Source organism: Anarhichas minor, unplaced genomic scaffold, assembly GCF_050575085.1.
Source record: "Anarhichas minor isolate MPS153535 unplaced genomic scaffold, ASM5057508v1 ptg000004l, whole genome shotgun sequence".
Taxonomy (NCBI): domain Eukaryota; kingdom Metazoa; phylum Chordata; class Actinopteri; order Perciformes; family Anarhichadidae; genus Anarhichas; species Anarhichas minor.
Genome location: NW_027466450.1, coordinates 6,157,484 through 6,178,032, shown reverse-complemented (window position 1 = coordinate 6,178,032; position 20,549 = coordinate 6,157,484). Strand labels below are relative to the sequence as shown.

General features: G+C 44.0%; 1 protein-coding gene across 1 annotated transcript in view; it reads right to left on the bottom strand.

Annotated features, from left to right (window-relative positions):
• The window catches only part of LOC142962830 (FERM, ARHGEF and pleckstrin domain-containing protein 1), a 43,642-nt gene extending 25,146 nt beyond the window's left edge, over positions 1-18,496 (bottom strand). The window contains exon 1 of the mRNA XM_076103491.1: positions 18,317-18,496. Within this exon, the coding sequence (XP_075959606.1) occupies positions 18,317-18,496 (180 nt within the window). The remainder of the gene's footprint in view (positions 1-18,316) is intronic.
• Between the last annotated feature and the right edge of the window lie 2,053 nt (positions 18,497-20,549).

The following is a 20,549-nucleotide window of genomic DNA, read 5'->3' as shown; positions in this document are numbered from 1 at the left end:
TCCACTTGGGTTCCACTTCAGGGTAGAACAAATACACCCCTCCCCCCCCCCGCCAGAAGCCCACCTCTTGTTAGTAAGCTCCTGTCAGCACAAAAAAAACAACCCATAAAGGTCAGGTGTAAAGTAGCTTTGTGTTCCCTCTACTCTTCTCCTCCAGGAGTTGTTGGTATGGTCCACTTCATCTGCAATAAGCCAGGCCGGGCAGTGCTCACCAATCTCTTCCTGGGGGAGTGTGGTGGGTGGGTGGGTGGCATGGGTGGTAAACAGACTGCCAATGCCTTTAGGCTCCAGATAGACAGGGAGAACAAAGAGAATGGCTGAATATGTGATTCTTGGGAGTACAATAGAGGAGGTGTTGATGTTTTTAAAACCAGGTAGTTAGCCATTGTTGGACCGGATATCAACTGGGATTTTCAAAAATTGGCTTCAATTGAATCTTGTCTTGTGTCTTGAGAAACGCTGGTCCAGTGGCCCCTGCTGGGTCAGTTATATCTTGACAGATCATGGAGCCGTCATCTCACGGCGGGAGGTTTTCAGCTCTGACATTCAGCAACATCACAGGAAGCTGATCGAGGTCAAAGTGTGATTTTAAGAGCAGAATAAGCAAATGAAGTATAGTGAAGTGGGAAAAGGTCACTTTTGCAAATTCAACTACCTCCAGTGCTTAGCTGATACAAAAAACATTCTCAAACTGACTTCTGACACCTAGAAACTGTCTTCAGGAGATGAATTTTCACATCTGTGCACGTGTGAAGTAGAAGCAACAGTAAGCCCCAGAAGTGATTTCAGATACTTTTAAGTGAACCGTGGTTCTTCTGATAACACTGCCCAAGGCCGAGCTGAGATTACAGAACGGCTTACAGTAACAGGCAGATACATTCCCACACTGAATCCTCCACGTGCTGTTATTTAAAACATACCGTATGTGACGACTCCACTGACTGCCCGTCCCATACTCACAATAAAGCAAAAATGAAAAACAGCCGTTTAAAGTACCTTCCAGCCCATGTAGGCATCTTTGCATGTGCTTGAGTGTGAGCATGTAATCGCAGGAGCAAGTGTATATGGTGTGCTGTAAGGGAAGGGTAGGACAGAGAGGTCAGTGGCAACTAAAGCTCATTGAGATTCAGGTCATGTGCTGCAGAGATTCCCAGGGTGACTCGACTACAGCGGGAAGCTGACAAAGAGAGAACAGCGGAGGGAAGCCAAACCTGCTGATAAGCCTGTCAAATTACCTGCATACCCTCACAGCACACACGGACATGTGACCATGCAAATGTTGTTCGTAATTAGGAGAGCTTTAATATAATTATACCTAAACTAAAACATGATGCCATACTCAGCAAAAGACCATTCAAAGCAGTGCAACATTTACAAGTAATTAAATTACAGGCTTTTTCCCACATTTGTTTTTTTTTCTTCCTGCTGCATATGAAAAATATCAACAAAAAAATGAAAGGAAAAGTGATGATTGGACTGCCACAGCTGTCAGAATCATTCTGTCACAGTAGGCCAGCCTCCAGGCCCCCAGAGGACAACCATGAAAATAATGTCCCCCGGATTCAATAGGGGCTGAGATGGAGGTAGCTCCCCTCAACAGTCTCCCCCCCTCCTCCTCCTCCTCCTCCTCCTCCCCACTTTGCCTGCCTGACCTCCTCAGAGCCCGTCTGGGCTGCTAGGAACATATTGATTCTGCATAAAGAATAATTAAGCGTCCTGTCGTGACTGTTGTGCTGCTGAATACCTAACGGCACATAGCTCTGGGGCAGTTGTGCGAGGACCTCCCACTGTTAGTCAGAGCCCCATAAATCAGAAGAAAGATCTAACAGTTGTGGGTTTGTATCGTTAGTGCAGACACTAACCAAGCAGCGGCAGAGATTCAACCAAACAGGCCAACATTCTTTGCTGTGCTTGCAAAAATGAAGGCACTGTATTATGTTATTAAACATACACCGCAAAATGCTATCACGCCTGAGCCGTACATGGAGTATCACTAAAATACGCAGAGGGCAAGCGGGGGTTTTCAGACAGCTGGAATTACCCTAAAAAAGATTGGCCTCTTTTTCCTTCATCTGCCTGGATCCTTTTCAGGGTGCTTCAAATTCTGGACCCATGCTGGTTATTCTTCGCTACCACCCCTTCCCAGAGCAGGGATTACTGTCACTTGAGGAGGAGGAGGGGGGGGGGGGGGGGATACGTCACTTCACATTTAGGCAGAAACTCCATGTTTAGTTTAGCTCGATAAAAGCAGACTGAAGAGTTGAATAATTCATTTTAAACGGTTATTACACTATTAACACAGAGAGATATTCAAGAATGAAACGGCTTGGAAAGACTTTGAATCCTACTTTCCCCCAGTTCCAAGTTATAGGTTCTAAGTTATGTCAGGAAATGCATACAAACACATTTTTCTCATCCAGTTGAGTCTAAAACCTGTAGGATGATTTCTGCTCGCCACACTACAGAATGCTCCCTTTCATTATGTTTAGAAATAGTTCAACATTACAAACCTAAATTGTCTCTTCATCAGGTAAAGGTACTTGCATGGATGTGGCTGTATCCAATGGATCAGTGCACATCCCTAAAATAGAAATAAATACAGGAATATAGTATAGTAATACCATGCAAAAATAAATTCTTATAAAATAATTGTGTTTTAGAAAATATTTTCAGACTACTGATTAAAAATTACCTCATTTGCATGTATAAAAATAGCAACTACAGTGTCTGTGCCTCGTTTTTGTGTGAAGGGAACCCTCACTACCTACATAATTAAGAGACGGCTGTGAATACTGTAGAGCTCTGTAACTGTGAAAGCGGAGGCAATCAATAGGTTAATTAAGAGATGAATTAAGTGTAACTGTGAGAAACAACTCCCACAAGGTCAGGCCAATGAAGAGACAAGCCTTTCATATATAGTTTGAATACACGTGTCAAAGAGATTCTTAATACCTTGGATTGATTCAACAGTCAGTCGGCACCAAGCAAGCCTCAATTCAACCTCAGGACAGATGGTCGTATTATAAAAAACATCAGAGAGCTGAATCAAAGAGATTATCTAGTAGACAATGGATAGCAGGTGAAGATTACATCCGACACTTAACCACACTAGCAGAGGTTCCTCTGAGAGGACGGCAGTCTAAATTAATCTCAAACCGACCAAGAAAAATGAGGAAAAACTGAAATTCCTCCATCATGGTACCAATTCCTCATCAGTCTTCTGCATAACAAACCGGAAAAACTGCAACCCTGAAACGTCACATCCAATCCACAATCTGCACAGTCCACTGAGCCAAAGCCCAAACCAACCAGGGCTCCAGTTTCATGCACCTACTCCCAGTAAACCAAGCCAGTACACACACACCAGTATCATTTACGTCTCCACTGAGCCAGCGTGACACTTCCCCTAAGATCTGAATTCCAGATCAGTTGCGGGCCAGTAATCAGAAATGTATGCGTCTGTAATTGTGTGGGCATGTTCTAAACCAACTGTTTCAATATTTAGTTTCCTAATTAAAGCATGTTAAGCTGCTGGGACTGTAAGACAATATCAGAAATCTCAAATTAATGGCAGAGCAGTTTAAGAGGCAGAGGAACAGCTGTTGGACCAGCAATCTGGGCATCGGCTGAGACAGATCAGTGACAGGCCAGGTACACCTCACAAGCACCCGCACATATTTATCAGGCACAATAACAGATGGGACACAATCTTGTGGAAACATTAATATCCAAGGTATGTTAATTAAGTATAAGTAAATGTGCCACCCTGCTTATATAAACAGCAGCTTGCTAATATTGGAGCAGACACACTCATCTACATAATCATTGTGATGTCTGCGTATGTGCTGTGTGTGTGTTGGAGAGATCAAGACAGCGAGGGCACAGTAATAATACGGGATGTCATTAAGATACGGTGCATAAGCAGCAATAGGAACATAATTAATATGTAGATCCTGGTGTGCCAAATTCAAATTCAAGTCACCGTTATAATCCCAACGTGTAAAAATGCAAAGGTAGCAAGAAACTGAAGAAACTTAAACAAGGAGGAGGTTGGATACCAAAAGGTTAGGACAAACAACTGTGATTTAACATTGCACTTTAAGCATATTCAGAATATGCTCAAACTATATCCAGATACATATATAGATACTACTTTTAAGGTTATATCAAGAAAAATAACAAAACACTGCCCATTATAATTTTTAGTAGCCCAAGGTGACATATAAAATAGCTTGTTTTAAGATAAGAGTTTCAATCTACGATCACATATGATAAAGAAAAGCAGCTCACGTACAGCATCAGAAGCTCTAACCAACCGAACATTGAAGTCTCTTCTGGAAAAAATGACTGAAACATTGAATCAATCATCAAATTATCTGCCAATTCATTTTCAGGCAATTGAATAAAGGATTAATCAGCTAATTGTTTTTGCATTTAAGTCTACCTGTACCGTGACGGATGAATATATCCATATCACGCTCACCTAATTAAGGCTGAAACTAATGATTATTCTCATTTTCTTTTTAATCTCTCAATTATTCCTTCACTTTGTTTGATTTATTACAGTCTGACTCTAATTGCCTCCATCAAGGAGGTTATGCTTTTGGTTTGGTTTTTTTCATCAGCAGGATTACAGAAAAAAAACTAGCCTGATTTTCATGAAACTTGGTGGAAGGCATGGGCCAAGGAAGAGCGTATATCGGGGTGGATTCACATATTATGTTTCACTTCCGTTAACATTGCGAGCTGGGGCATGTGAAGTAGATGAGAACTGGGAGCTTGTGTGGTGTTTTTAAGAGAGTCTTTCCAGAGCTGCAGCAGGCAGGTCTCTTGAGGAAAGTGGTGGTTGTTGGATTTGTTCTGTTGCACGTTCGCTTCCCCATAATCTCCACCAGTAATAAATAATGACAGCTGCACATGCTGCTTTACTGGTGAGGCCAATCAATTGGCCTCCTGGAGATTAGCCTTAAACTGCTTATCCACCAGTGCCGCAAATCCAGAGGCCGTCTGCCCTGTGATGTAGTCCAGTGACTGTACTGATGACCTTACATTCAAAACATTGTCAAATAAAGTCAAATGTCCTCCCAAACACATAAGAAAACATGTAGTCTAATTTTTTAGAATATAGGAGGTTGAAAGATATCAAGTCAGACCAAACATAGGCTAATGTTTTTCTTTAAAAGAAACACCATCTCCAGGGATAACCAGGGTTTTACGTCTTTTATTGTTATAGCAATGAACCCTCTTAATTATCACTTGGCCAGTGTGAAGGTGTTCTGGGATTTCCCAGTCAGAATATAGTTGACCTCAGAGCACGCCGATGTAGAGACAAGAGCCTCAGACCAAGGCTGCACTTCCTGTGGACGAGGATTAAGGTCAACAACTAAGAAAGCACTCTCAGTTTGAAAAAGCACCCGTGATGCCGCTGCTATAACCAGAGCACAGTGAATTAAAAATAGGTGGTCATTAGATCTTAAAAATATACTGTCTTAGTGTCTCTGGCCATGCTGGTGAGACAGCAACACGCTTTAAATGAGTGTGTTGTTTTGGATAACACACGCACACACACACAGCCGCCTTATTGATATTGTTGCTGATGATTTTAATATTGTTAAATGCAATGCTAACAATGTTGCTAATATGCTTATGTTTAGCAGGTCCAATGTTTACCATGGTCACCATTCGTTAAAAACACAGTTTTACTGATTTGCTTTACCAAATTGCTGACAGTTAGCTAGCTCTAGCTCTAGCTAACTCCACAGCTAGCTCCACTAGCACCTGACCGATCGGTAATGCGCATGTGTAAGCTCTCAGCAGGGATGAGAAAGAAGCGAGATAACCCACTCAGAAGCTAACGATGGATGTGATATTGGATCGGTGCATAGACTCGTACACTTGCCGATAGACAATCAAGAATCCAGGCTGTATCGGAGCAAAATCTAAAGATCTCTAAACACAAGTAACCAAAAGGTACCAAATTTCATGGCAATACATCCAGTCGTTGTTAAGACATGTGTCAACCTCAGGGTGGCGCGAGAGGAAAAGTCAGGGGATCCCCAAAGTTAGCAGGAATCATCCTCTCATGAATATCGGTTTTACATTTAATGGCAAACCATTCAATACAAAGAGAAATGTTTCACTATATGTATTGCTTTAGTTTTCCTCTGTTTGGGTTATCACTAACAAAGTACGTGTGAATCTGAGCAGTTGTACCACTGATAAGAAGCTTGGTAGTAGGACACCTGCAATGAGAAGTATGCGACTGGGTTTCAGAAACACTCTGAGACACAAACCTGAGCGGTTTGGACCAGGAGTCAAGTCCCTTTGATAACATTCACTGCAGCCTTATACTGCCCACTTTAACGCAGCACAGTTCAAACCTTCAGCCCTCTGTGTGAACCTGCCCGTGGCGGGAGCATTAGCACTTGTTCTCCACAGCGTGACAAATGTGGACGCGCAGTCCTGAGGTGAAATCTCACATTTAAAAGTTGTCGGTGGAGAACTCGGGCACAAACACAAGCTGGCAAACACATGCGAGAGCAAAGGCACAGCCTGTGTGAAGGCAGCTGTTGCTCCATGTCTGCAGGCCACCAGGTCCAGCAGGAATTTCAGGCCTCTGCGAATGACTACAGAATACCAATCCCTCTCAACAGAGCAAGACCAGTTACCATGGCAACATAAGGAAAATTGTGATTCCTAATCTCTTTGGAAGAGTCTTCTGGAGCCGACAGGAAGCATGCGGTTGAGGTTAAATAGTGAGTAATTATCTTTTTATTTGAATCTACGGTGTAATGTGTGCGTTACTTTTAGAGGTTCAGCGTTCAGCGCCACGCCTCCATGCTATATTGTTGTAATTACTGTGACCATAACCATCGTTTTTGGAAGCTAAAATACATAGGGGTGCAAATACCACGCCCTGTTCATCGTGGCTTCTCAAGCACACCCAAAACCATCTCTATGTGCTATGAAATTAGTGTGACTTTAAACCAATAAGCAAGGATGTGACCAATACTACACACACACAGACACACAGACACACACACACACACACACACACACACACACACACACACACACACACACACACACACACACACACACACACACACACACACACACACACACACACACACACACACACACACACACACACACACACACACACAAATCTGGCTCTGGATATGGGAACACTGGACTCTTGGGTTTAAGGGTTCTCAGAGACAGAAACAACCCAACTCTGACTAATTTAACAACACATAAACAATAGATGAGAAGGGAACACGGGTGTTTCTGCGAGTAAGAGGTTTAAGACACAAAAGGTTCTCTCTGAAGTGTTTTGGGTTTGAAGGCAGGCCTGGGGTTTGTCTCACCAAGTGAGGTCAGCAAGCCAACGCTGGTTGCCACCCTGGCTTTCAGTCGCACAATGCTGACTCACTTTCTAACCAGGGAAAACCTACAGTATGCAGCAACATGGCTACCCTGCTCTAGAGAAGGTTTAGTTCATGTTTTATATCCTTCATTTGCTGCTATAATAACCTAATTTCACTGCAAGTTTTGTTTCACAGTGATCTGTTTATGCTGTATGTGTGATTGGTTGTGTGTTTTATCATCAACAAAAGGACAGTGAGGGTCTAACAGGGTCACAATTCTGCAAAACTCATTGCACAATCATACTATTTGTTACTCTGCATTCACACTTTGACTCTCCCACTAATAATGTTATCTAAACCACATGGTTTACATTTGACTCTGCCGTATACTCAAGTGTAATTTCACTAACCAAATATATGCGTATTAGGCTAAATTCTTCCCTACTGTCTGTCTGTTTAAAAGGAGGTCAACTGAGCACATGTGAGTGGGCACCCGTACAACATTTCTATGTAATGAATTTAAATGAAATAAAGCAAGAGAGTCACACTAAAACCACAAGACCTGCGTCTCCAGCAAAAACAAGATGATCAGACAACCAATCCCTTTCTCTAAAATAGAGAGAACATGCATGTAGGCACAAATAAATTCAATATAATCATCTTTAACTGTCAGGTGAGCTGCAGTACGTGGATCGAACTGAAGATGTGTCAGCTGTACCTAAATGGTTGAACCTGTTATTCAACTTCTGCGGCTCACAAAGACACAAAACTGCAAGAATTCACTATAACAACAACCTGCAAGAGCGAGCTACTCTGCAAGCCCTTGCAATGACAGCTGATGTTAAGAGACTCCAGAGACCTTAAATGCCCAGAACAGACCAACCCCCACTGGTTGTGTGAAAGCAGATGTTCCCTGGGACACATCTTTTGACATCTATTAAGGGGCATTCCCACACTGGACCCATTGACAGAGCTTTGATTCCTTTAGCGCTGGACTTCCGTGCGTCACCTTTTCAATAGAGACAACCAGAGAAAAGCTAGACAGTTGGGATGCCCGGACTAAAGCCCAAAAGAAGCCCAAACATGCCTGAAGAGAGGAGGAAACCGAAAACAGCACAGATGAAAGCCTCTGGTTTGCTACTCTCCGTGGTAGCTTATGTAACAGTTCCCACTTTAATAAGGAGGGGGAAAAGGGGCGATTGTTGGCGGGTCAATACCTATCCAGCAGGCATATGTGCAGCTGGAGCTACTGGTTTGAGATTTCACTCTCTTCCTCACTCACGGACACACACACACACACACACACACACACCCTCCCTCCCTCCCTCCCTCCCTCGGTCTTGGCTTCATTCATTCTCACTCTCCCTCCCACACATCCCCTCTATCTACCCAAGAGACCCCAAATTCAATTACTTCCAGGCAGCAGTGGGAGGCAGACTCGGCTGCACAGGTACAGCTGAAAGGAATTCTGATACGCAACATGTCAAGCAAATGCATCATGGGAACGACTTCACTGCAGGCAGAGCTACAGCACTGACCGAGAACAGAGCCGGGGCGAAAGGCAGCGATTTGCGTTTTAATTACCACTGAGGCATGGCAGAAAATAACAGCAGCATATGTGGTGCTGATAACTGATGAGAACATTTCAGGAGGTGCGAGCAGGGAAGGTGAAGCCAGAGCACCTGGAGTAAAATACTGCACCACAGGACAAGAATAATCCCACGATATCACACCGCTAGTCGGGTCTTACGTGTTAATTAGCCCTCTGAATCTCAATGAGAAATTCATAATTCATTGAAGAGCGGCAGTGCTGCTGTGAAGCTGCTGTGAAGCTGAGGCAAACCGGGTCCCACGAGGGGTTCACCCTTTATTCAAGACCAGGAGGACATCACACAGAGAGAAAAAGAGTGGAGGCTAGTTAGGAGCAGCACTGCTGCCACACCCACCATGTACTGGGATGCCTACCGAGCCTGCTGCTAAGTCGGTGGGATGCAGAGCCACAGTTCAAGAGCTTAACGAATGGATCAGAACGCCGTCATGAAAGGCTGACATTCAATGGAATTATGCATGTGCATAAAAAGTCAAAAGGATCCACCTTCATGTGTCTACAAAGAGATCACAGGTCATGTTTGCATACGCCTCATCCTTCCTTTGTGCGTTGACCAAACGGTCACACGGGCAGAGTCGACTTCACTGCTGTCTGAACCAGACAAACATCCATCTTGGTTACCATAGGAACAATACTTATTATAAAAAAGGCATCACTTTTCCCAACGCACCTGTGCACAGTATAGAAAGCAGTGCGGCATAATGGTGTCAGACAGAAGCTGACAGCAGTGACAGCTTTAATCAGTAGTCCCTTCCAAGAAACGGCATGAATGATGCAGAGTAAATTGCTTCCTCTATGTCGGGTTGAACCACTTAAGCTATGTTTACAATGCGGCTTTTTGCTCGTGCTGCATGTAAAATGGAGAGGAGACGTATGATGGAGGACTCAACCATTCAAACAATGATCAATTGCTCACACTCCCGCAATAGAAACCCCCCCCCCCCCCCCCCCCATGTTCTCCTCTTAAAAAGCCTTTCTTTTGGTTGCAGCATCTCTCACAGGAAATATGTAACAAATATTTCTGAGAGGGAATTGCACCGTTTAGTTATGCAACATTCCAACCAGATGCATGATGGGTATCTAATTTTAGCATTGCTGTGAAGACTACCCCAACAATCTGGCAAAGCCTGGGCTGGTTATGGACAAACATTCAGTCATATTATTTGTCCACTGTTACCAAAATACTGCCATTCTGCAAACACTGCAGTAGACGAAACAAAACGGAGAAGAAAACATTCTGTGGCTCCGCACGTAAATCCACAAAAGACATCGCGGTCTTAGGTAGACGTGACTTAGGTCGATGGGAAACTGAGGCACTGTGCAGCCTGCCTGTCATAGCTGGGAGGTTGAATAAAGACACTAAAGAGCAGAATAACACCAATTTGCAATCTTATTTGTGTACCAATTCATCTCTAAAACACAAATATGTTAATATACCCTCGGTTTAGATAAAAACTTGCAGTTCATCTTTATGACTCAAATGAAAGTGCTCGATTTCCAGCATCCTCTCTCTAGCATGTTAGTATTCTTAACCATCAGCCACCACATAATTCCCACTGTCGCTCCTCTCCTGTGTCTCTCATCCTTCACGACCCAATTACATTTCAGGATGCGAGGGAGGAAGATGGCGCGTGGGGAAAACAACCGTATTCCGCTGCTGGATTTCAATTTCATGCCATGAGAGAAAGGCAACCAAGGGTTCAGAGTTCATGTTAGGAAAGTACGAGAATACTTTGCAGTGCAAGAATGATGCAAGGCACGCGAATGCCACACTCACATTGCTGAACACTTTTCATATTTTCCAGCCTCAATGTGAATCATTCACCAGAGGAAAATCTAAAAAAAAAGAAGAAAGCTTTCATCTATGCGCTGCATGTGTGAGCCTCCAAAAACCACCACAGGACTGAATCTACAGTAGCACACAAACATCCTCCATTTTCATTTTTTTATAGTGACACCAAGCATATGACCCCCTCCCCCCCAAAATCCTTGCCACCCCAAAACACAATGCCATCTTTCAGGGAAACGGGGTTAATCAGCACTGCAACCAAGCTAATAATCCCTCAAACCTTATTGTCAGTCATATTTCAAGTAATATTTGAATATGAAAAAGGAACACACACACACACACACACACACACACACACACACACACACACACACACACACACACACACACACACACACACACACACACACACACACACACACACACACACACACACACACACACACACACACACACACACACACACACACACACACACACACACACACACACAGAGCCCACAGCGATGTAGGCTGTGTCTCCTGAATATGTTAGTCATAATTGGTGTGCAGCAGCGTATCCCCATGCTAGTGTAAGTGCTCTGCATGTATACCCCCCCCATAGGCAGATATCAGTGGAAGACAGAAGTCTGCAGCATGGCAACCGGCTCAGACGCTCCTCGTCCACCTCTATATGTAGCCATGGCAACCCAGACATAGACCAGCGTGCTTCCATGTGGCCTTTTCGAACACGGACTCGCATAGTGTTGAAATTCACAGCGATGTCACAGAGAGGATCCACGCCACCAGCTCAGAGGGAGTATATATATTCACGCACGGCTCAAAGGTCGGGGCAGTCTGCCGTGGGCAGGAGGCCACGGAGAATAACAGAGAGAACAACAACAGCTTAAAGTGGGCTAATGCAATACTATTGGGATAGCAGTCTTAAAGAACAGAAACAAGAAGTGTTGCCATTTTAAGGCTCCCCAAAAGAGAGCAAATGTAATATGTTATCTTAACAGACAGCAGCGGCAAACATCAGATGTCTGGATGCCGTTAATTCCCACTATCCTCGCTGTATCAAGGTTCTCTATCTGATTGTCTCCACAGTCAGGCTGCAAACACTTTCAAGGTGACATGGGAGTTAAAAAATCAGAGAGGCGCTATTTATCTGTACACCGCCTCTAACCATCTTTCATTCACAACTCCTCTGTAAGGACCAGATTACAAAGGAGGAAGGGAGGGGGAGATTCCCATGGTCACCATCTCCTCGCATCTTTCTACCAGCTTGCTCCTGTAGCTCCTTTCAAATTCCCTCTGCACAACAGATGCACACTTTATGAACCTAAAAATGGCCATGTGCATCAGGGGAACGCTACAGTCACAGCACAGTCAATCGAAATAGATCTCACTGTTACTTGTGCATGACTCATATTAGGGATCGGGGAGTGACGGTAATGGGTTTAGAGAACTCATTGACATGGTGTAAACTGTGGGAGAGGGTTGGATTTGTTGCTTTGGGCTGCACAGCTTCTGTGCCATTCTCCCAAATACTCTAACAGCCAATCAAATCCAATTTGTAGTCATATTCCGCCAATGACAGCCCATCCAGAAATATTGGTGCCAAATCATCCTCTGCGTCCCAAATAATTCAACCACCACCTCTGTCAGCTCACCCCACTAAAGCGCCATGAGGCTGGGGAAGCAGACCGTGTCCCCACGCAGCTCTGAGTTTAACAGGATTCAGCACACGGCTTCAAGAGTCGAGTCGAGACGGCCTTCCTCCCTCTGAGCTCTGCCTTTGTTACAGTCGACATGTCGTGTGCGAAAATGGAACATGAGATACTGAGAACCTTCGGTGGCCTGTAATGTGCACAAATGATATGTAGCTCGAATTTCAATTATGCTGACGCGTTTCTACTAATCAGTTAATCATTTCAGCAGCATCAGTATTTGCTCCTTTCTGTCTGCTACTTACTATATATATATATATAACTGACATTTTTAATAAACTTACTGCCGTGTAGATTCTTCAAAATGAAAAGGTAATTGACACAACGTTTAATGTAATCAGTTTATTGTATTATATACTAATGACACTAGCATGGTGGTCACATTTAATGAGCACTTTGACCAGTAAGCGGAGCATTAGCCAATCTAATTAATTAAGTAATTGGTACCCAGATCCGCAGTGAAAATGGGGCTACATATGCACTTCTTATAGCTGACTCTGTGTGCATTTGGGCAATGATCTAAAGGTGTCACCAACAGCAGAAACATCCAAGCTCCTCGTCCCCGCTGCTGGTCGTTGAACAACCGTACTGGAGTTGTTGAAGACGGAGCTGAAAGAAGCCCTTCTTCATGTTTCTACTCATTAAGACAGGCACACTGGAGCTGTTGTAATTGCTTCCCCTCACAATGAATGGGTGACAGCATATGGGATGGCAACTGGTGGGATGATGGTACGCCCTCTGGACTGTAGTGAGAGTCTTGCTCTAAAGCATGCAGGTCCTTCCATTTGTGACATAGCCCCCTTTAGCCTGGGTGGTCCCTGATGCCCTGTTAACATGCTTTCGTTATGGGAATGGGGAAAAGAAATAAAAGAAAATCTCCCCAAGGATCAAATTTCTGTTGGCCCAAAATAGGTTGCAGAAGCAGAGGGGATTTTATCTCATATCTCACTCGCTGTGTGCACGCTTCTGTATCTACTCTGCTGCGACAAATGTTGGAAATGGTCGTGATAAACTGTGGGTCCGGCCGTGGGGATGATACATTGAGATTACGGACAGCGTGGTCAGCTTCTCAGTGAGAGATGAATTACACTCTGTGACATGAACTCTGTAGCAGATACGATTGTGACTCAGCGGGTCGACCTCAGACATGCTTCCTGCCAGGATGTGGATAGGGCTTTACATTGCATAGGTATTTAAGAAGCTCCTATAATGTAATGCAGGCTTCAATGTTTTCTACTATCTGTAGGCAGATCAGCGTGTTATATGGTATAATGATGGATTATCAGAGGGCGATATCCAACCGAGTACAAACACAGCTAGGAGGGGGCGCCCAAAAACATCTTTAATCCACTGATTTGTAATCTGAAGTCACTGATCAAGAGCTGATGCTGTAACACCCCGACATTCAGCTCTGATGCGCCCAACCTACTACATGCTTTGATCAGAAAACAAAACTGGGAACAGCTTTGCTCTAATGATGTACAATGTCTTGTGACTTAACTGTGGATGTGAGACTGAGAGTGTACAGCCATGCTAGCGGCTCTGTGAGGCTGTGAGCAGTGGCACTTTGGGCTGAAAGCTGTGCTAAAAATGTTCACCGTGACAATGCGGATGTACATACTGATGTTTCGCAGGTCATAACCATCCTGGTTTAACGCGTTGACACGAAACCTAAAATACAAATGAGGCTCCTGAGAATTTCATTAGCTTTGCAAGTATTTACTCGTAAAAAGTATTAAAATGTTGACGTGATGATGGCGCTAGATGAAAGGTCAGGGGATCATCATCAGGGAACCATGAATACAAAGGTTTGAGCCAATCCATAAAGATGTTATTTAATATTAGTTTATTTTAAGTTATTTTCCTGGATAAGTGATAATCTTGACCTGCTGATGGCGCAAGATGAAAAGTCCAGGGATCACAAAGTAATTCAGATTCAACCTCACTGAACCATGAATGTTCATGGTAATCCATCTAACAGTTGAAAGGTTGTACGCAAGTGGTGGATGAGCCTAGCTCGTCTGACAATGTGTTTAACTTGTGCTTGTGTATTTATTTGCGGTAGACTTAATCGGTAATTAAGAAAGCCAAAGTAATATATTGTAGTTTAATGAGACTGTGCCGGGTATAAAAAAAGCAAATGAAAATGCCAAGAGATGAAGGGTCTGTAACTAATGGATTCAATATGTCTCTCTGCACTGCAGCCTTTTAAAAAGAGGCTGCACCATGACTGAAATGGACAAAGCGATGGCTGGAGAGGACAAACTGCAGTCCTCAGTGGCTCATTATAGTTAGAGAGGAAGAACAGAAGTAGTAGTGCAACATGAGAGAGAGAGAGAGAGAGAGAGAGACAGAGTTGTGTCTGAATTTCCAATGGAGAACGCCTGTGTTGTAATGTCAGTATTAATGGAAAGTGGAACATTACATGTTAGGTTGTATTCATTAGTATTCCAGCCATAAGGTCCGGCTAATGGAGCCTGACTGTTTCTTTCATTCACAGGAATGAGCATGACTCTCTTCTCTTCGCTCTGCCCTCATCATCCCATCCCCCCACCTCCTAACCCCTAAATCCACCCCTACAATCACACTCCTCACAGGCAACTTCTGCCAAACCTCTACCAGCCATCAGTAAACATAAGCGTCAAAACATAAGCACAGACAGAGTAAGTGTATGTTCGCCCGAAGGATCGCAAGACAGACTGAGGGCTACAGTTCCCTGCTCCACTGAACTCTGCGCGAGCAAGCTGTCCATTTTAATTTAAAAATAATAATTCCATAAAAATCCACAATGAAAAAGTTAAACCAAACCAATATTACGGCTAACGTGTACTTATTAATCAAATGCCAGTCGACCGTGTTGTCCAGGTTTGTGCAGCCAAACATCATCAGCATCAACACAAGTGTGTTCGCAGCCAGAGTGCTAAGTAGGCCACAGTACGGTATGTGACCCATGAGATGGCCCGGTGGCTCACTGGCCCCTTTTTGTTTCTCAACCATCGGATATTCTGCCCGCTGAGGTAGAAACTTACCCCTCTGAACTAGAGGAGCAGGAACCGAAGCCTTCGGTATCAGTTACAGGGTGAGGTTAGCCGCTTTATGTTTTCTTAAAGAGACACATAAAAAAAGCCTACCCTGAGTCAAACTGACTATGAAATCACCTAAAGCCAACTGCCTCTTCTCAAACAATACTGTATGTTCCTGCTGCGAAGTAAAGGACTGGATAATTGCTTGACAAATGTGGTTTGTAGGACATGAAGTTATCTCACTTCACTGCTGCAGGGGAGAGATTATTATCAGCAGGATCTGAGCCAATTTGACGTATGTTTTTCTGTGTCCTCCATCTCAGCTGGACCAAATAAAATAAATCTAGCGGCTCAAAAGGGACTTATCTTCCTCAACTCACCATGTATACCATATACCCCGCTTCTGTTTTTAGAAGCAACAACTGAGCTAAATGTAAAAAGAATCTCCTGTTTTTCATTGTCTTTTGTTGAAAAGATAACAGATCTTTCAACCCCCGAATGTTAGCTGATGACTGAAGAAAACGTACTCCTTGCACACCTCTAGGCAAAGACAATATCTCGCCCACTGAGATTTTTTTATCTCAAGTGCTGCCTTGAGATGGAGGACATAATGTGTGTTAAATTGAGCATGAATACAGCTTTCTGTTAGCGGGGGGGGCCTTTTTGTTATCTCCCGAGCGATACTTCAGCTTGTTTTCTGCCCCGGCATGTCTGCTGCAGTGACAGCAGCCGATTCAAGCTCACCATCGCCAACTACACCATCAATGGGCAGCTATACGTCCACAAGAAGGCACAGTCAGTGGAAGAGCAAGGGCCACGTATGCATTACACCTGCTGTGCAACATCCAACGAGAATCTGACTGTAGTGCTTTTTTTATTCTAAGGGCAGGGATGTTGTTTCGTAATCTCTGTATCAAACTTTATGACAGTAGGTGGAAACAAGAAGATGCAGACCAAGCAAAAGATAGATTAAACATGAACAATGTAAAAAAATGAAAAGCATTAATGTGAGTGTTCTATGGAGGATTGAGCGATCTTAAAAAAAAAAAAACTCCATCAAAATCTACTGTATGTTAACAAAACTTTGAGGTTGACATCTCCCGAGAGAGTAGAATTTCACTACATGGTTTTCACAGATTACGAGCCCTGAAACAGGCAGAATAAACCCCTTCATCACCTGCTCTGCCTCGTATAAGATGTCAGCATTACTGGCTGGATGATATTCAATTTTCAAAGGCCAGAATTGGTGAACTGATCGACCTAACCTGAGAAAATACAAAGAAGATGCAGCACATCTGCTCGTTGCCCTAAAAACAGTGTCCTGAGTGAGAACATCAAGATTCTTGTCTTGTAAACCAAAAACAAAACGAGGCTTTATTGCCTCAGCTAAACCCAAAGTACACACAAAGCTATGTGGGTTAAATGAGGGCAATCAAACGGCACCTCACTGTGATAATCAAGTAAGCCTTAAGTATTAAGTACGACACATGATACCACAAGAAAGATTAGCAGTCATGCACAGGCAGCTCCGCCGTCCGGTTTAGGAGCAACATTTACCCATACTGCCTTGGGAAACAGCCAGAATGACACATCCGCTCACCCTCAAACGTTCACTAACTGTCAGTAAAGCTCCGCGGCATTAGTCCCGAGCCCCATTCATGTACACTCAACGGGTCCTCTGTGGCTGCCGCTGTATCTGTCTCCCTCAATCACCACTTTTCACTTTCCTCTATCTACTCATCTCGGTCTTCTCTTCCAGGCAGGAAGGACTGTGATCACAGAGTGTGACTTCTTCTTCTATTCTAAGACAAGTAACAGTCTTTTTCACTAACTCCACCCGATGTTTCTGCCATTAAATCAAGGACTTTCCAAAACACCACAAGTTCAGAGAATTGCTGGGGGGAAGGCGTACCGACTACCTTAAAGCTTTCTCATCGCCGTCAAGGATAATGTCGCCATTATTCTATATCTTCTTTCCATGAAGCACAACAAAACAACACTTTAAATGCACTAATGAACGATAATGATATAAGAATGATATAGAATATCTACAGTCTTGCCATTTAAGAAAGTGAAGAATAAAACATAATCTGAATGATTTTGAAATTAAAGCTTCATTTAGAATGATATCTGTAAATGATGTGATTCATGTCCAAACATTCAGTTTGTAGAGCTTTAATATATCAGCATGTAATATAACGTTCACAATTAGTATCTCATTTTCACTCAACTTCAACATAATCTTGTGCAAACGGCTTCGACACGAATGTCTAAATGCAGATCTCTGTGATGAGAAAGCTAATCCTCTAAATCATGAAATCATGAATGGAATTCAAATAGCGGCTCAAAGTATCGTTGCCTCTTTTGTGTACATGCCTGCTTTCATTACACTATCTAAGAAAGCATTAGGGTCATCAAGACACCGATGTGGGACAGCACTGTGAAATAAAATGGTGTCCATGTTCCCCCAAAGATCATCCTGAGAGATTGTGAGGAGGACACGGTGGAAGAATAAAACGTGTGGTGATAAATGGCAGCTGTAGAACAGCTTTGCGACAGTTTGGGAGATTAAGAAGCAGTGAAGATGTACCGGCACAATAAACTGGAGGAACCCTGACACACTGAAACGATTCTTCCAGTTTCATCCATGCGTTAAACAACTTAACGTCATGCAGTTGCCATGCCAACCTGTTTCCAGACTGCAGCTGCTATGATGAGAACGGGATATGCTTAATGGCTACTGTGCTATAATAAGGGAGACATTAGTATTCCTATCAAGAAATGTGTCTGAGCGAGAAGGCTTTGACTACTCACCGAGACGTCAAAGAGCTCCTCTGTGTCGTCCAGCATGCGGACCCTGATGGTGACATGTCGTCCAGGGGGCATGGCCGGGGGTCTGTGCCCGGGGTCCAGTGTACTGATGCCAAGAGTCGTCGGGGCTCCAAGACGCTGCCCTGCTCCAGAGGCCATTGGCTCTGGGTCTGGCTCGGCCATGCTGCACTGCAATGCTCACTGCCCAGCCTGCACAGAGACAAAACACATGTACGTGCAGTCATTCACTCGCGCCTGCATACACTCGGTATGTACACAAAATAATGCAATTAAGGAGTTAGAGTAGTAGAAGTGGTAAGAAACCTCCTCGTACGGAGCATCAGTGGTGCAGGCAGCAGGTGAAATACAACGAGATGAGAGGACAGGCTGCACAACCTTCAGTGTCACACAGTAATTGCAAATACAGTATTTGCACTCGCCGCTAATGGCTGATAATTGTTGCCTGTAGGAGAACCAATTACTGTTAAAAAAAAAAGAAAAGATCCAAGCGTATTCTTGATTTCAAGGCACAAATCAAGCAGCCCCAATTTGATTCGACACAGGAATCACAGGGCCAAAGTGTAAAAATCAAAGAGTCAATACACTGACAATTGATAGCGGAAGTCGTACAAGCAACGGAACACAGACACACACTGAGTTGGGTTTTAATTGGTCTCAAGGGCATCGAGGCAAATACGTGAAGACACGGCAAGAGATGTGAAACAAATGAGCAGTGAGTTTAAGTCATCAGAGAGCAAAGGGTAAAAAAAACTGCAATAGAGAACATTGCATATACATAAAGTATTTAAATTCAGGTGTGACCACATGTGCATCCATGTTACTCGGTTGCTTTCAAAAGATACACAGCAAAGCTATGTATCCAGATTCCCCCCCCCCCCCCCCCCCCCCGAGGCCCTGCTGTCCTGCTTAATTCTCTCTTCATTGCACATTCCAGCAGGCTGATGTCATTCCGAGACCTCACCAAGTGCTTCATCAGAGCGCCGAGGCCAGTGGGCAGTTGTTCAGCCGCGGCTGAGAGGTGAGTGACTGCTGCCAAGTTTAAGCGGAAAGCTGAATAAGGCATTTCAAAAAGGAAGTGGATAATGTAATCCAGCAGAGTGCATGGAGAAAAAAAGGGCCAAGGACAGAGGATACACTACAGTCTGTCTGGTGATGGTCTGCCTGATTAGAAGAGGCTCATGAGACGTTCACAGTCAAACACTGCAGACTGCAGTCGGAGTGGTTGCCACAAGGCTGATTATTTCAATTATCCATTAAATTATGTTTTACACATTTGAATATCATGTTGGTTAATTAAGATCAGTTCTTCCCTGTGAACTCGTTTGGTTACTTATCAATGCTTAAAGCTAGAAATAAGGGATTCAAAAAGGATTCAACAAGCCGATTTGTTTTTAAGAAAAAGCTAATGAACCCCAACCATAAGGGCCAAAGTGTTAAGAGAGCATGTCCTCATCATTTGCACCTGTCCGTACACTCATCAGCAGACGATCACTCCCTTGGGCTGATGGAAACCAAAATGCTGCGTGAATGGAAACAGGCATATTTTTCAATTCAAGCCCAGTCATTTACGACATTTGATCCTCACACCGTCGACACTCGGTTCCTCTCGCCGTGATTATTGGCAAGTATGTCAAGCAGAGTCTGTAAATTTGTGTTTTATATGACCTGCACATGCATGCCATGTTACCAGACACTCTTCAAACAAAGCCCCAGTGAAACAGAGCACTGGGAAAGAGTAGACGTGATTATTTCAGCCAACAAGTATATCCTCCCCTTCCCCAGGGATCGTTTATCAACCAGGCATGAGTCTAGGTCTGTGTGTTCCTCTGAATAGGTAAACTCAGGTCCAAACAAACACACAAAACTCTCACCGGTTAAGTTCTACAGCTGGCACCTTGCTCCAGGGGCCACAGTGTGACATAAAGCACAGTCGCCCTGTGTACAGTGCCAGGGGAGACATTTACCCTGAGTGTTTCCCACCCTGCCTTTGAACTTGTTTGCTTGAAATTCCCCACGAGTGTGTAACATGGAGCCGTGACTGCTGTCTCACAGAGTCTCCGGGGCTGGTAACAGTGAGCTCCTCTGTGTGCAGAAGGGGCACAAAGGGGCCCCTCGGTGGTGCCGTCCAACACTTGCACAGCTGGAATCCTTTAGTGACAGCTGAATGGCCAGAGGCCTGGGACGACACAGCTAGCTGTCTACCTGAAGCTCAACA